The sequence below is a fragment of the Denticeps clupeoides genome, chromosome 10 (genome assembly GCF_900700375.1).
Source record: "Denticeps clupeoides chromosome 10, fDenClu1.1, whole genome shotgun sequence".
In the NCBI taxonomy this organism is placed as follows: Eukaryota; Metazoa; Chordata; class Actinopteri; order Clupeiformes; family Denticipitidae; genus Denticeps; species Denticeps clupeoides.
The window spans coordinates 3939725-3956691 of NC_041716.1; the positions used below are offsets into that span (position 1 = coordinate 3939725).

A 16967-nucleotide genomic window follows, 5' to 3' on the forward strand; every position below is an offset into this window, starting at 1 on the left:
CTTCTTTCTCTTTAGAGCTTCCTCTCTTTTTTTTTTTTTTTTTTTTGAACACGTGCCTCCCCTTCAGGCGGGCCGAACCTGCTGGTCGAGCCTCTCCTCTGGCTTTGTGGTGGTGGCTGGGCTTTGATGAACAAAGGCTTGTGTTTGAAGAAGAGGCAGGCTTTTGTGAGTGCTGCAGTGGGCATTGGCTCTGATGTGTTTGTGTTCTCCTCCTAACTTTATTTTTTTTTTCCTTGTTTCGTTTTCTCGCTCTCTCTGTCCTCCAAAACTCTCTATTTCTCGCAGGTAAGGGGGTGCCATGCCAGCTTTTGCTCCCCTGCTGATCCTCCTCGCCATCTCCTGGTGGCCGCTCACGATTCTCCCGCTGTTGTCCACGGCAGCCACCCAGTCCTCTGCCCTCGCTGTCCCACGTGCCGGCCCTGTGGTCCCAGCAGGCCCCGCCTCCATCTCTCTGGATGGAACCCCGCTCAACCACCTCCTCCTGGACGCCCGTTCTGGTCAGCTGTATGTGGGCGCGGTGAACGTGTTGTACCACCTGTCCCCGGACCTCCAGCTTCTGTCCCAGGGCAGGACGGGACCCAAGCTGGACAACCCCGACTGTCTGCCGCCCATCGACCCAAAGGACTGCACCCTGGCCCGCGAGACCGACAACACCAACAAGATCCTCCTGCTGGAGGAGGGCGCTGGCCAGCAGCGCAGCCTGATCGTGTGTGGCACCGTCCTGCAGGGCATCTGCGAGAAGAGGAGTCTGGGAAATGTGTCGGAGGTTCTCTACCAGACCAGCAACCCCGTGGACACTCAGTACGTGGCGGCTAACGACCCCCGCGTTTCCACAGTCGGGGTGCTGGTGGAGCAGAAGGGCACCAGGCTGATGCTGGTGGGCCGTGGCTACACCAGCAAAGGGCCCGGGGGCATCCCGCCCATCACCACCCGCCGCCTGGCTCCCAGTCCGCACCACTCCGCCCCGGCCTTCTCCCACGAGGAGCTGGGCAAGCTGGTAGTGGGCAGCTACTCCGAGTACAACAACCACTTCATCACGGCGCTGCACCACAAACGGCACGTGTACTTCCTGTTCTACCGCCGCGACGTCTGGGGCAAGAAGGAGTACCGTACCTACGTCTCTCGGCTCTGCGTGGAGGGGGACCCCAGCTTCTACTCCTACGTGGAGGTGCCCCTGACTTGTGGCCAGAGCTACAACCTGGCGCAGGCCGCCACGCTGGGCAGCCACCGCGGCGCGCCCGCCCTCTTCATCGCCATGGCGGCGGGCCAGACGTCCGCGTCGACGCCCACAGCAGACTCGGCGCTGTGCGTGTACGGCATGGGCCAGTTGGACGAGGCCCTGCAGCGGGCGCAGCTGCTCTGCTACACCCAGGAGGGCCGCGGCGCCACCAGCCAGGAGGAGGCCTACATCGAGTACGAGGTGTCCTCCAAGTGCCTGCGCCTGCCTCCGGTAATTACCGCCTCCCGGCTCTTTACTCTCAAATGAATGTGCACGTACCTGTATATTATTCATAAAAAAATCCACCAGACCTGGGATTTTTATACAGATTTTAAGAGTGCGGTTTCGACGTTTGGAACCAAGTGGCTTTATAATCACTCAATATATTATAGTATTAAAAAAACGCGTAAAAGAAACATCATAGCGTAGTGGGAGAACAGTAGCTTGGCTTGAATCTTCGAAGGAAACCATGCTGAAAATAGGACCAGGTACAGCCACATGCAGGGTGACCAGATGGAAACGGACCGAATTTTGGACAAGAAATCATTGTGACGCTGTGTAACCGTGATGGTAGCGCCGCGTAAAACGTGTTTTAGCTTCGACGTAGAATTTCTACATATAAAGGAACATTGTCAATGAAACGTGGGCCGTGAGTGCGGCCTTCTGTAACCCTTTATCTAGCACTGTCACCATTGGGTGCATTGTCACCATTGGCACCAATCTGCAGGGCGGTTATAAGGCGCTGTTGAGCAGCCCATTTTATGCGGACCGTGCAAAGTATGAGAAGTGTTGTTTTCAGTTCTGGCTATCGCCACACGGGTCGGTTTATGTTCTTCCCTTTTGTCCTCCCTGTTTTTGGCCCTCGCGCAGTTTTCCTTTGTTGTGCTATTATTAATAAAATCCCATTCCCAGTATGTCCCGCCTCTGCGCTTCCTTCCCACGTCAGCTCACGGACGTGACAATCGTCATGTAGACAAGCAGATGTGTTTAGATTTGGGTGATGTTGGGACGAGTGGAGAGAATTTCTCTCTTCATGCTCACGAGGCTGTTGGCCCCGCCCACTGTTCCCATCAGATTCGCAGTAGGCCGTTCCGCTCCGCAGTCCACTAAAATTTCATCCCACTCCAGACCAATCGCTCCACGCGGCAATTTCAAAGAGCGAGAAGTAATCAGCATGATTCTGGTTAATATACTGAGCATTTCTCTACTCAGCATTTTACCACCTTCATCTCTTTTTCACAACATGCATGATACTGAAAGACTTCTGTGCAAAAAAGGGTGCCAGATGGCTCTGAACATGACAAACAGCATCATTTGAATCATTTTTATGGAGCAAAGGATCCGTTGAATGATCAATTATTCAAACACCCAAACTAATGGTAAATGCAAGGAACTGAATGTGACATTTTACTGGAACATTGGAATTGTTGCCGTTGCAATATTACACTTTATCAATATATTGACCGACACTATTGGGATGTTTTCTCTTTTTTCATTTCCTTTAATGGGTCTCATAAACTCCTGGACGAGATAAGGTTGGATGTAATGGGCAGTAAAGCATTGTGAAAGGCTTCTTCCGTTCAGCCAGCCAGCCAGACAGGCCCCCTGCATCCTCATAAGTCTCAAACGTGCCGGTGCCTCAGTCTATCACTCCTTCAATCCAACTCGCACTCTTCCTCTGGCTCCTCTGGTGACAGCAGAGCCAGAGCCAGAGCCGCGGTGCCGAGGATTGCAGAATGTATTTGTACTCCCGGTTGCCAGATGGGATAAAGCCGCCCCACCCGCCGGATGAACATGCCCGTCCACCAGCCGCCCCTTTAATTCTGGCTAAATGGACAATGTATACAGTAACACAAGAGGAGAACCCTGCCGAGTGGCTCTGAATGCGAGCCATGTGGGAACGCGTCGGATCGGGGGCCGGGGGGTCGCCTGCTGAAAGGTCCCGTGTCACGGCGTGTAAGTCCCTGAGTGGCAGCTGCCTCGGTGCTGACACAGATTAACTTCCAGCTGCCCGCGTTGACTCTAATCTGCCGCAGGGTGGGGAAGGGGAGGTTAGCCGGGCCTTTGAAAGGGGGCCCAACTCTCACTGCAGGCCCTTATGTCATCCCGGGACCTCTGCATTTCTGGGTAATGGTCCCGGTGGGGCATCCGAAAAGAAAAAAATGGAAACGAAACCGTTTTCGTTTAATTTTGTGAGCATGTTGTGTGTCAGACTGCTCATGCGAGAGCGAATCATAAATAAAAGAATGGGGGGAAAAAAGTGAAAAGGGAGGGGAGGGGCCGGGCAATATTTGTCGCTGATTGCTTCTCTTGGGTCGCGTGGCGTAGTCAGTACAGGGTGAGCAAATCCAGCTTAGCACTGCGGCATCTGGCGAAGCTGCGCCGCTGACCCACATCCCCCCCCCACCCGGTGAACACACTGACCCACCGGCCATTGCGCCAGACCCCTGCACTTAAAAAACAGGGTTGCTCAAGCGGTGGCGGTGGCGGCGGCGGCGGCGGCGGCGTGCTGGTTCAGGCCCAGAGGGGCTGATGCACAGACGTGTGACAAATGAAGGCATTTTGTTGGCATGCTCGGAGCAGCAGGACCCCAGCCAGGAAGATTTTACTCCAACCAACCTGCTACGTTCATCATTAGGAGGGCCGCCTGAGCCTAATTAAGGCCGGCTTGGAGGTTTTAGAGTGAAGGGTCACTGCGAATCAAACAGATGACGGCCTTTATCCTGTGATGAAACATTTTTATCCACACGGGAGTGCTGTCTTATATGGTCCAGAAACTAAAGCCAAAGAAGTGAAAACGAACCCAGTCTATCCCCCACGCTACTCCGAAATCCTAATCCAAATCCCAAACTAAAAGGAAATTAAAGTTTGACCCTCACCTGACACTGATTTTAAACCTACTTTGTGGTCGAAATCACTGAAATAACAATTTTAAAGTTAACGCACGTTATTCATTTTTAGATGACATTATTTGGAATTACGACTTCAACATTCGAGTTTTTAGTTTTTCCAACACTTGCTACAGATGACATAGAAAGGAGTAGGAGGTTGGCGAAGCGGTACGGGTCCGGAAAATGAAAACAAGTGAAGGGCTATATCAAAAATATCACACCCGAAAACGAAGCCAAAGTCCAACAACTGTGACCTGAAAAGAACTTGAAATCCTAGACTTTGCTCAGGCCTGTTGGGTGTGGTCCAGGTCGCAGACCTTTGACACGGCTCACAACCCTTCTACATCCGTTATTAGGCCATGAGGGGACTTCTGAGCCAAAACTGAAGCTGGGCTAGAAGGTCTTGCTGGACCACCAAAAACCCTATGGGAGACTTTAGAAGATTTGGAGAGAGGTTGTTCCTCATATTAGAAGATGAGGAGCAATGACTCGTTATTGTGTGTTATAATGTTCTAAATTGTTTGATTTCTGAGTTGTTGAGTAATCGCAGTTTAGGCCAAAGACGATTTATCCGATCAGGTCTATGCGCCAGTCATCATCCTGGAGCTTCCTTCATAAATCCTCCCCTTCGCTGCCAGGCTCCAGCACACACTCCCACGCCAGCCTGTTGCTGTCAGTAGGGCTGTGTGTGTGTGTCCACTTCTGGTGACAGGTGACGGCCCAGAATAGCGCCGAATCGGTCAGCCTGGGATTCCTTCGCGCTCCTCTCTCATCGTTCAGGTTTTATTGTCTGCTGCGCTCCATGCTCGGGGTGGCCGGCGGCGTTGGAGAAAATAAAAAGTAAAAGTGTATCGGCCAATGAGACCAATGCGCCCATCCAGTTTTGTGTCTGAATATTCACGACTAATGCTACATGCGCAACCACATGTTACCCGGCTTAATTCAGAGTGAGACTTTGCCACGAATAGGCACCTGTGTCAACAACATCAACAGACCCATAATGCACCGAGGCGCCCCGCGTGCACGTCTGTGCAGCTGTAAATGAGTGCTATTCCTCTGTGTTGCGGAGCTTCGCCGCTGTGTGCAGCACCACAGCTGGATCAGAGGCTCTGGGCCCATCCATCTCCCCCTGCTGACTGCCGCGGGTTACTGCCCGCCGTCCCGCCCGCGGCCCGAGGCGCCCTGAATGTGAAAGTGTTGATTTTATTATTTATTTTTGGAATAAAGGCCAGACACCGACTGGCTGAACTGGATGTAAATCGCAGCCTCTTGTGGTCTCATTTTCACCCCCCCCTCCCCTCCTCTGTGCAGACGTCTGTGACGGACTACCCCTGCGGAGGGGAACACACCCCCAGCCCCATTGCCAGCGCCGTCCCCCTGGAGGCGACACCGGTCCTCACCAGGGCCACCCTGCTGTCAGCGGTTGCCGCCACCACCGAGGCCGGACACACCATCGCGCTGCTCGGGGACAAGACTGGACAGCTGCACAAGGTGCCACTTTCAGTCAAGTTTAATGTCATTCCAAAGGACGTTTGACACTGCCACAAAAAAAAAAAGAAAACACAATTTACACCATAGTTACACCCAACTTGCCGTTAAAATAGGCTGAGTAGTGCTGATATCGCTTTATTTCATGTGTTTTTACCCACGGTGTTAAATGAAAGCATCTGCTGCACACCTGACTGCTGATGTTGCTTAGCAACAGCACCATCAGCGGTTCCGGACCTAAATCTAAGGTTTCTTGAGTTCCTTATTTTGCGTCAGTCAGTAATGACTAATGTCTGTTAAGTTGTGATCGAGTTGCTATAAAACCCTTGAGGTTTTATTCTTTACCGTTACGATGCAGTAATGCTTTCACGCTTATATACCATTATACTGGAATAAATGTGTGCAGTAATACCTTCAGACAGAGAGAAAAGGAGTGATACAGAGAGGGACGGCCGACCACTGCTGGGGCAGTGGTGGCCTAGCGGTTAAGGAAGCGGCCCCGTAATCAGAAGGTTGCCGGTTCGAATCCCGTTCCGCCAAGGTGCCACTGAGGTGCCACTGAGCACCGTCCCCGCACACTGCTCCCCGGGCGCCTGTCATGGCTGCCCACTGCTCACTCGGGGTGATGGGTTAAATGCAGAGGACAAATTTCACTGTGTGCACCGTGTGCTGTGCTGCTGTGTATCACATGTGACAATCACTTCACTTCACTTCAGGGTAGAGTGAGCCTGCAATTTGGTGTCGGTGCAGGGTTTGTTACGGTTTGTCCAAGAAATGCTCTTGCTCATTTATTGAAACTGTAGGGTCTGCGTAGGCGTCTCTTTCTGCCTCTGCCGCTTATCTTAATAAAGATGTTCTGTTCCACGCCGGGACGACCTTGTCACTTGCCAGCACTCGACACATTGTTTTCTGTTGAATCCGACACTGTGTCAGATGCTCACAGAAGCCTATTTATCATGGGCGGGGCGGGGCGGGGAGAACGCGGACTGCGCGTACGCCCGGGTGAGCCCTCTGCGCGAAGTCACGCGAAGTGAGTTCAATTAATTCGACTCTCCTACTTGTCCCCTGAAGAATCTCGTGCCGATCCCCGGCAGGCGAGGTTAGAAGCTCCTTTTTAAGGAATGCTGGAGTGGACAAGAGCGTGTGTGCCTTAAGCTGCTTGCCAGAGCTGAAGGGGCGGGGAGAAAAGGTAAAAAGGGGGGTTTTTAGCATTCTATCGGTGCTTTGAAGTGGGGGGAAAAAAAACCACGATAAGGCCCCATGCTTTTGCACGGCACATTTCGCGACACCCACCGAGGGCCGGCTCGCTGCTGGCACGCTCATAACAGCCGATAAATAAAAATTTGCTCCAGTGGCGATAGGCGTACGCTACATGGCCTCGGCGATTGCTGTTAATGCAGAAAAATGTTGTTTCGACCGCACACACTCGCCGGTGGCTGTTGTTGGCTCTGTGTTTTTTTTTTTTTTTTTCTTCCTTCTTCTCCTTCCTGCCTTGAATTTGGTTAATCTCGCCCTCGGGCCATTATCACATGTGGTGGGAGCTGGTGGGGATGCAGAGGGACAAATTCCGCACACCGCTCGGATTATCAGTCCCATAGGGGCAGTCCGACGCAGTGCATTGTGGGTCGGCTGGCATGGATGGCTTCCATCCCAGCCCCTCCCTGCGCATGGCATGAAATATTTAGACGGGGGGCTTCGGGATGGGCGTCTTGTTTACAACAACCTCCCAGGGCAAGTCTTATTACGGGAGGTGGTAAAGCGAGCCGCTTTTACCCAGAATGCTGAAGGCACACCGATCCTGCGAGATCTCGCTTGGGTGTGGGTGTGTGGGCACGCGTGTTCATCAAATGTTCTCGCCTAGATAGGAACACATGAAACTTCAGTGAAAGAGATGCCATTTTACTGCTTCCAGCAAGGAAATAGATGAAATTTATCCTTTTTTTGTGTTAAAATGTAAATGAGTTTAGAGGGCTGGTGTAGTTACAGTTTGGAAATTAGATTACTAATTTCTTACCTTCATCTCCCGATCATTCCAGTTTCGGATACAGATAGAAATGAGAGGTACACTGATGCTGTAGTATTTCTAATGTCATTTTGTTCCACGGCTGTGGGTTTAATGTCTGCATGCAGGTGTTCGTCCAGACGGACGGCTCCGGCGCCCTGTATGACTCTGTGCTGGTGGATGAGAAGAGCCCCGTCAGCACTGACCTGCTGCTGGACCCAACAGGCCAGAGTCTCTATGTCCTGACAGAGAGAAAAGTAATTCCTACATGCGCACACACACACACACACTCACACACACACAATAACAGCAACTGTCGTTGTCACAATCCGGAAATTTCCTGGTACTCCGGACCAGGATTTCATGTGTGCATTGTCTTGTGTTCCTGATGGTGTGCGCCTGTTGTCACGTCTTTAAATGTGTCCTAGCGCTGTCCCGTCCTTGTTCGGTCGTCCGCCTTTTAGCCAGTTTCACGTGCGTTTATTTATTATGAAGTCCCCGTCTTTGTGAGTCTTGCGTTCAGCGTCCTTCTTCCTCTGCGTCCACGTTCCTGACAGCCGTGTTCATTACTTCACCAGTCACACCACATGGCTAGAACTAAATTGCTGATAATCGGCATGTTTGTCCTGGCAGTGGGCGTGGCCAGGAGATGTCTGCGTCCGTGCAGGGATAAACGCCACGTGATATTTCTGACGGTAGTTTGAACGCTCCCCATGTGACATCACTTTGGAGAACGCGGCCCTTGTTCAGTACAACAGGCCAATCGTACACATTTACATTTTTTAAAATATACGGTGCCCTCGCGCCATCGTGGTTTTGTCGCGGCGTTGTGAGCCTCCTGCTGCCCTTGCAGGTCTCCAGGCTGCCGGTGGCCGAGTGCGAGAGACGCGCCGACTGCCACTCCTGCCTGCAAGTCCACGACCCCTACTGCGGCTGGTGTGTGCTGGAGGGCAGGTAACGCCGATTACTTCACTTATTAACCCCCCATTCGTTCACTCAGCGGGGTCAAGCCGCACCGCAGCAGTCGTTTAGAAGCCGCAGGAACCCGGTTACCCTCCTGCCGCTTCAATTCTAGACAGTGTCCTCGACGTTCTCGCTCTCCTTCCGGCGTTCTTTTTCCACCTCCGGTCTAACGGCACGTTCCCGCCCTCTGCCCTTCGGCCAGATGCACGCGGAAGATGGAGTGTTCGCGTCACAGGCAGCCCCACCACTGGCTGTGGAGCTACGACCGCGGGCAGCGGTGCGTCTCCGTCCAGAGCCTGGTGCCGGCCAGCCAGAGCCGGGATAACCAGACCGAGGTGAGCGCGTCACACGTCGACACATCGCGTGCCATCGGGCCAGCAGCACCAGCAAAATCCTAGCCGCTTCATAGCCGCTTTACAGGGTTGCCATATCGGAGTCACGTATGGTTTATTAATCATTTATCTCCATATGTCCAACAGTAATCAGCATCTAGATTAAACCGTGAAATCAGTCTTATTAAAGGCATTGTTCTCTTTATGGGCCAATAAAAAAACTGCCGTAGGAAAAATAAAGGATAAATTAGTATTAATTACTCATTAACTGACAGCTCATTAGTAGAGTTGCAGACCTGGACCGAGCGTAGCGCTAATGGCCTGAGAATTGAATTAAGCGTTTATACTTGATCACAATATTCATGATGCACCAACGGCCGCAGACGAGGAAAGCAGAGTGTTTCAATAACAATATTTTACATGATGCATTGCCCATTATGCTCAGATGGTACCCCGACTGCCCCCCCAAGCGTTTACCCAGCAGCCCCACGGTGTGATGTGAGCGAGTGAACGCTCGGAGGCTCAGCCATTTTCATAATGATCGCAGGAATAAATATGTCGGCAGTAATCGTTTTGTCTTCCCGTCGCGAGCGATCCATCTTGAGCGCGCAGGGCTTCTGTTAAATTGCCCCTCAATCATATGCAAATGGGCGCCGGAGTCTTCTGATGTTTTTATGGAAAAGCTGCCGCCGTGCGGAACCGCCTCACCACTGTCGGAACACGGAGTCTCATTTGGACTAAATTACCCCCTTTCATGAAGGAAGGTCGTCGCCTTATGAATAAATGACTGCATCGTATTTGTAAACAATTTCTTTTTCTTTCTCTCTCCCTTTATCACTTTTCCCTCCCTCTGTCTCTCCTTTATTATCTTCTAGCTCTCTTGCTCTTTAACTTTTTCCCCACTGTGGCTCTTTGACGTTGGGTTTATGATGAGATGCGGCGCTCGTGTCTGGATAGGCCCTGTCCCCGTCACCCACGGCAAACCAACACCACCCGAGCTCGGCGCTGCCCGGCGTTACATGGCACAAGTCCCGCGGACCTTAAAAACGACCCGCCGTGCCTATCTCCCCTCTCATCCAGCGCCGCTGCTGACAAATCCGCTCATTATGATGTCAAAATGAAGAGCGCTTCTGACTCTCAGAGCACTACTCTCTCCTCCCAAACACAAGGCTCTCTGCAGAGGTCTTCTTTGCCTCTTTTTTTTTTTTTCTCAGTTTTTTAGTAGCCAATTCAAGCAGGGCCGACCCTGACCACACTACACATTTACATTTACAGCATTTACCAGACGCCCTTATCCAGAGCGACTACAATCAGTAGTTACAGGGACAGTCCCCCCCCCCTGGAGCAACTCAGGGTTAGGTGTCCTGCTCAGGGACACGATGGTAGTAAGTGGGATTTGAACCTGGGTCTTCTGGTTCATAGGGCAGTGTGTTACCCAACAGGCTGCTACATCCACCCGGGTCGATTTTTATGGCTATTTGATGCACGTATGGGATGCTCTCTGGAGCTGGCCCTAGCTGGCTGTGCTATAACAGCTTGTTCGGCATTTTTATTCGTCTAACCTCCCTCCTCGGCCTCCCTAGGTGTCGTTCACAGTCGCCCAGCTGCCTGCCCTGTCGGGAAACGAGTCGCTCTCCTGCTCGTTCGGGGAGCTGCCCCCGCGGCCTGCGGTTGTCACGGCGAGCAGGATCAGCTGCCAGTCTCCCGCGCCGGAGCTCCTCCCCTCGAACCCGGAGGGCAGCGGTGAGTGCTGCTCCCGCTGGGCCGCATTACCAGAGCGGATTCAAGGCACAAAAAATATATATTATATTATATAAATGTTCACAGCAACTTGAAAGATGTTAAAATGAATAGAAAAAGTGAGAAAGATTGAAGGTTCAGATGTGTAGCTGGTACTTTGTTGGCATTTGTAAATGGTTTAATAGTATTTAAAGACTTGTTATCCTGCAAGGATCTTATCTGGTCACGCTCACAATGGAGAAATGTCAGAGCATCTGCTGTCAGTGTAACGTCCGATAGCATTTGTATGTTGAAACAGTTAAAGATTAAACATAACGAAGGAAAAATGTCACCCAAATGCAACACCCAGAAAGGAAATGGAGACAGAATGGGACGGGACGGTAAAATGTCAATTCAGACGCAGTTCATCAGTGATCGTCTCCTCCCCGCAGATCACATGTCCCTCCGCGTGTCGCTGATGTTCGGGTCGGTGACGATCTCCCACACCAACATGACTTTTTATGACTGCAGAGCGGTGGGCCTCCTCAACCGCACCTCACCGTAAGTCTGCACCATGTGTAACTTCGCATGAACAGAGGGAGAATGGGGATTCATACTGAACATCAGGTTAAAACGTTGTGTCACTGGCTGTAAAAATGTGTTCTATGGCGATGAAGCCAAAATCGCTCCACTGTGTAGGCAAATTTAGAACCAAGGCCGATTTTCACTTCCAGCCCAGCCTGTAAATTCATGCTGAAGTGGAAACACACAATCTCATGATAACTTTGCAAATTTGTAAACTGAATTAAAATGCAGGTGACAGAAACTGAAGCACCTGAAGGTGGACGGTGCTAAAAAATTCTACTGCAAGACCTGTAGTGGTTTCACTTTTACTTATTTTTTGTCACATTCAGAGCCAAGTACAGTGTCTTCAGTAAATTCTATAACATTAACTGCAGTCATGTCTCCTATATAGTAGAACAATAATAGGGAAGTAATAATAGGGAATCTATTGTAGAGGAAGTTACGATATGTGATGTTGACACGCATGGGGATAAGCAGCTCTTGACCCGTGTGGTTTCACTTTTCAGAAATTATTATTATTTTCTATATTTACATTATTATTTTAATTTATTAAATGAATAATATATTTTTTTTAGATTTACACCAATACAAACCAGTGGAAACAAAACCACTGTTTATCTAAGCCGCAAGCAATTTTGTTCTTTTTATTAACACCCCACTATGCCAATCATAATGTAGAGAAACAGACTCGGTTCTCCTATTGTTCTCTGAGCGGCAATACAATATTGTTCTCCAGCTGTAGACTTTTGCTTGTAGGAGATCGTTGATTACTTTTTTATCTCTATATTTTATGTGTAATATGCGTACGTGTCCTGTGCGGCGTGTTTGTGTAGGTGCATGGCCTGCGTTGGCAGCAGGTGGCCGTGCCACTGGTGCGCTCTGGACGAGCTGTGCACTCACAGCAAGCACTGTCCCCGCCAGCCCATCATATACAACGCAGGGGTAAGCCTCCTTCCCTCCCACACTCCCTCCGTCACCAAACCGTTTATCTCCTGCCTCTTTCCGCGCCACTATCCCTCACAAAGCTTTATTGGCCTGTCAGTCTTTTCGGAGGGTCTCTTCTGAAACGTCTGTGTGCTAGCACTTCACAGGAGCTTTAAAGCTACAGGATCTGGGTCAAACGCATGTTTCTTATAAAAAAAATTTAAAAAAAAAGGTGGGGGGGCAGATATTCCAGAGTGATTTCACAGTGACGGATTAAGCTCACTCTGCTACTAAATTGCACGTTGAAAGGAGAGATCTCCACTTGGACAGCCCCACCGTTTAGTCTAAGGGGTTAATGCTTAATCCTACCTCATGCACCAGTTAAAAGGTGGGGGCATTAAACCGTTTCGTTTCAAAGGCCAAAGCGTGTATAAAACCTCTGCCTCTGTTTCCGTGTGCGTAGGATGCAATGACTCCACACGGCGTGGACTCGTGTCCTTGTGTGTGGGGCCTGCAGGGCAGTCCTCTGGTCCCTGTGGGCTTTGACAAGGAGCTGTTCCTGGAGGGGCGAAACCTGGACATGTTTGAGGTAACAGATGCGAAACGGACCCCCGACCCCATGAGCGGCCAACTCCTTTGCATCCGATCACTTCAATCTCCACGCGTCTGCATATTACAAACTTCATGGGCGCGCATTTATAGAGGACATTAGAGAGCCGCCGCTCGCCTTCAGCGGTTCATTTGCGTTATAAAAGAGCCATGACGTCTCTTGCAGGATGAAGAGGATTACACCTGTGTGGTGTATATTGAGGGGAAGAGCCTGATGCTGCCGGCCACTCTGGTTAAGTCGGAGCTGAAGACGCACACCTTTAAATGCTCCGCCCAGCAGGTAATCATTTTAATAATATATAAAAACAAAACTACAGATTTTGTGTGATGCCATTTAGGTGCCGAGTGGCAGAAAACGTTGGTCCTCTGAAAGATCCAGCTCCTTAGTAGCTGTGGACAATGGTCTGTCTGTGTGTGTTTAGTTCCAGTACTCGGCGAAGAAGCTTGAATACTCCGCCCCTGTGTTTCTGCTCAGAGGTCAACAGCGAATCGACTCGGCACCACACCTCCACTGTAAGAACGATCGCTTGCCATTTCTGTACAGTACTCAGGGTTCCTACTGTCATTAAGAACCCAAAAAAATTCATGGAGTTTGAAAAGAGAATTTTCCAGGTCTTTAAAAGTTTTGGAATACAAAATAAGCATATGAAGTTATGACATTTGAATGTATAATGAAGTACATCGTTCCTGTAAGACTGCGCGAGAAGTGTTTTTCCACGTTTACATCTAGCACAGGTCTACAGAATCCGTGTAGTGAACCACATCACGTGGTGCTGTGAGCGTTGCTTCCATAATCCAGCACCTATGCATCCTTTTAAATGATTTTCAGGGTAGTCATAAATTTAGTTTAACAATATATTGCTATATTTTCTATTTCAGATTTGCAGAGAACATATGGTCATGAAAATTTGCCTTAGAGTAACTGATAAGTCTTCTTTTGTAAAAAATTTGTAAGAACCCTGAATACTGTACTGGGATATTGACCATCGTGTGCTATATCTGTTGTATATAAATATATGTCTGTCAGCGCCGGATTTAGGTATTCATGGGGTTCATTCATTAGCATGAATTGTCATGTTTTGTGAATTGTCGTGAATTGTGCAAGAGCACCATGTTTGAACGTTCACATGTCCCTGTGTTCACAGTAAAACTCTACGACTGCTCTGTGGGCCAGTCTGACTGTAGCCAGTGTCGTGCCGTGTCCGAGGAGTACCGGTGTGTGTGGTGTGGTGGAGAAAGACCCAGCTGTGTCTACAGTGACGCCTGTGCGGCTGGACAGGAAGAAAGATGTCCTCCTCCTCTCATCACCAAGGTAACGTCTGCCTCAACAGGCTCCTGAGTAAGGCTGGGGGAAGACTGAACACTGAACAACTCTAGAGGTCTTAGTACTCAAGTTCAAGTTGAGCTTTATTGTCATTTCTGCTATGTACATGTTAGACAGTTTATAGTGAAACAAAACAACGTTTCCTTAGAACCTGGTGCTACATACAACATTTAAACAACGTTACCTACTGATGGTCTTGTCCTCAAGTTCAAGTTTAGCTTCATTATACATGATAGACAGTACATAGTGAAACGAATCAACGTTCCCTTAGAACCTGGTGCGACATGTAATATTTTAAACAACGTTACGTACTGACGGTCTTATTACTCAAGTTCAAGTTGAGCTTTATTTTCATTTCAGCCACATGCATGATAGACAGTACATAGTGAAACAAACGTTTCCTTAGAACCTGGTGCTACGCGTAACATTTAAACAACGTTACGTACTGATGGTCTTAGGACTCAAGTTGCAAAAACATGGGACTCAGGCAGTGCAAGAATAGTATTTAAGTCAATCAAAACATGTAGACAACAAAGAAGACAAACAGCGCTTAAAACCAGTCAAATGAGTAATGAAGGTGCTGAGTAAGAAATGTGCAAATACTGCTGTAATAGAAATTTCATAGAGATGTGTTCTGAACATAAGAGGTAGAGTTTTTTTTTTCAGTTCAGAGTGTAAGACCCTGAGTGTTCAGGTGTCTGATGGCCTGTGGGATGAAGCTGTTGTACAGTCTGGCAGTGAGGGCCTGAATGCTTCTGTACCTTTTTTCGGGATGGTAGGAGGGGTGTGTGAGGGGTGTGTGGAGTCCTTCACAAAGCTGGCTCCATTCGTGTCTGAGGTTCTTCTGCTCCTTGTACAGATTGACCCGGACAGTGGCCCACTGGAGGGGGGCATCAGGGTCACAGTGTGGGGCTCCAACCTGGGCCAGCGCTTTGAGGACGTCAGAACTGGAGTGAGCGTGGCAGGGGTCAGCTGCCTCCCGCTGCCAGAGGAGTACATCATCTCCACCAGGTTAAAACACGCTCACTCGCTTGGTGCATCATGCAAATCATGTCCACACCGTACAGCTGCTGTGCTGCATTATTTTTTAGAACATGTCAATATTAACAGTAGTAGAAAGCTTTAGCATCACTGTTACCAATTTTTATGCCACTTTTTACTCATATGAAACGATGCGATTCCTTATTTAGTTCTTACTCTTAACTCTTGAGTTATTTAGTACTCAAGTAGTTCTCGTGTGTGTTTGGGTGTCCTGCAGGATTGTGTGTGAGCTTCAGCCCAGCGAGCATCCAAACCAAGGGCCTGTAAGCGTCACCGTCCTAGACGCCGAACGAGGCCAGTCCCTCCACTCATTCACCTATCAAGTAAGAGCCCCTCATTTCCATTTACTAAAACCAGACATGAAAAGATGCCGGCTCATTAATATCACCTCCTCCAGCACCGTGTGCCACTATTTTTTCCTTTCGCTTCACAGTATTCCCATGTCATCTGTTTTTCCATACGCAGTGATTACCGCATAACTGAATACGGCATGCGCCGGAAGCCCCGTGACATCTGGAAAGCATGTTGTTACCACGCATAAAAGTTTAATCAGAATTGTGCCTGTGTGTGTCTCCACAGGACCCGCAGCTCATCGGCATTGTGCCCGATAAAGGGCCGGTTTCAGGAGGAACACTGCTCACGGTGCAGGGTTCCCAGCTGCTGACCGGACTGAAACGTGACCTGAAGGCCTACGTGGGGCTCCAGCCCTGCTACATGTGAGAATGGTCTACCGCCGGCACATACAATAAAAACAATTCATCCTTTTTTAGAGGATGGAAAGAAAATGAAATCTGAGAAGACCTGGAGATTTTAACGGGGCGGCAAAGCTACGTTACAAAACAAGCCATGGGTGATGGATTTCAATTTTGACAAGACTGCCCCTTTAAGGGGGAAATTTGACCTCCTATTAGACTAATGACTGTATTTTAATCGTATTTAGTCTTTAGCAAAAAACAAAGCCTTTCCCCTTGAGTCTTATTATATGTTTTTTTTTCATATGACAGTTTAATAAAACTCCTCTATATGACTAAGTCTTACACAGTTGACCTTTTCTTTTCTGGAGATTAAAATTCCCAGACTTGTGTGATTTGGTGGAGTGAATGCTGCAGTTTAATAGGTAGATCTTAAAGGTTTTAATCCCCATGGAAAACTGCATGAATGCGGCATTATCATCTTTTCTCTGATTCTCTGCAGAGTTGATGAAGCGAACGATACACAGCTAGTCTGCCGCACCAGTCCAATTAACCAGACCGCTGAACTGACTGTCAAAGTGCTGTTTGGGAAGGCAGAGAGGACTGTGGGTAGCGTGGCCTTCCGCTATTTAGAGGACCCTGTCATTACTGATGCCACCCCTGCTGAGAGCTTCTATGGGTGAGAGTTGTTGAAGTGGCCAGTTGAAGCCCCAATTAATCTGTCACTGAATGTATGTTCAATTAGACCCAGAAGAACTTTTATTTTTTCAACTTTGCAGAGGTGGCCGCGCGATCTCTGTAAGTGGGAAGAATCTAGACGTGGTACAGCGGCCAATGATGTCAATGTGGGTGGAGCCGGTGGGCAACTACCTTGTCAGGCGGAAGCGTCACCAGCTGGTCAAAAATCCTCACGTTATCTTCAATCAAAGCGTAACTAAGGTGTGTAGAAGATTTTGGCCATTCCGCTCAGTAATCCTGTGTAATAGACCAGTAGGTCACTCAGACATTTCCTGAAATGCCCTCCTTCAAGATCTTGTGTGTTCAGTTGCACTTGAATTACTAGATTTATGTACACCCACCTAAACTCCTCATCTTCATGTGTTTGCTCAGACGACGCTATATTAAAGTGGTGTTAATAGATTCCCGAAGTGCAAACACTCCGTTAGGAAGCGGTACCT

The 16967-nt window shown here is 49.2% G+C and overlaps 1 protein-coding gene across 3 annotated transcripts in view; it reads left to right on the plus strand.

Moving 5' to 3' along the window:
• The window catches only part of plxnb3 (plexin B3), a 44253-nt gene that overhangs the window by 15353 nt on the left and 11933 nt on the right, over nt 1-16967 (plus strand). For all 3 annotated transcript variants that reach the window (XM_028993765.1, XM_028993767.1, XM_028993766.1), the window contains exons 2-18: nt 286-1450; nt 5422-5601; nt 7729-7857; nt 8454-8554; nt 8766-8898; nt 10479-10638; nt 11067-11175; nt 12033-12141; nt 12587-12712; nt 12899-13012; nt 13155-13245; nt 13878-14044; nt 14916-15067; nt 15315-15420; nt 15677-15813; nt 16292-16468; nt 16569-16728. In XM_028993765.1, coding sequence (XP_028849598.1) covers nt 299-1450; nt 5422-5601; nt 7729-7857; nt 8454-8554; nt 8766-8898; nt 10479-10638; nt 11067-11175; nt 12033-12141; nt 12587-12712; nt 12899-13012; nt 13155-13245; nt 13878-14044; nt 14916-15067; nt 15315-15420; nt 15677-15813; nt 16292-16468; nt 16569-16728 — 3303 coding nt within the window. In that variant the 5' untranslated portion in view covers nt 286-298. The remainder of the gene's footprint in view (nt 1-285; nt 1451-5421; nt 5602-7728; nt 7858-8453; nt 8555-8765; nt 8899-10478; nt 10639-11066; nt 11176-12032; nt 12142-12586; nt 12713-12898; nt 13013-13154; nt 13246-13877; nt 14045-14915; nt 15068-15314; nt 15421-15676; nt 15814-16291; nt 16469-16568; nt 16729-16967) is intronic.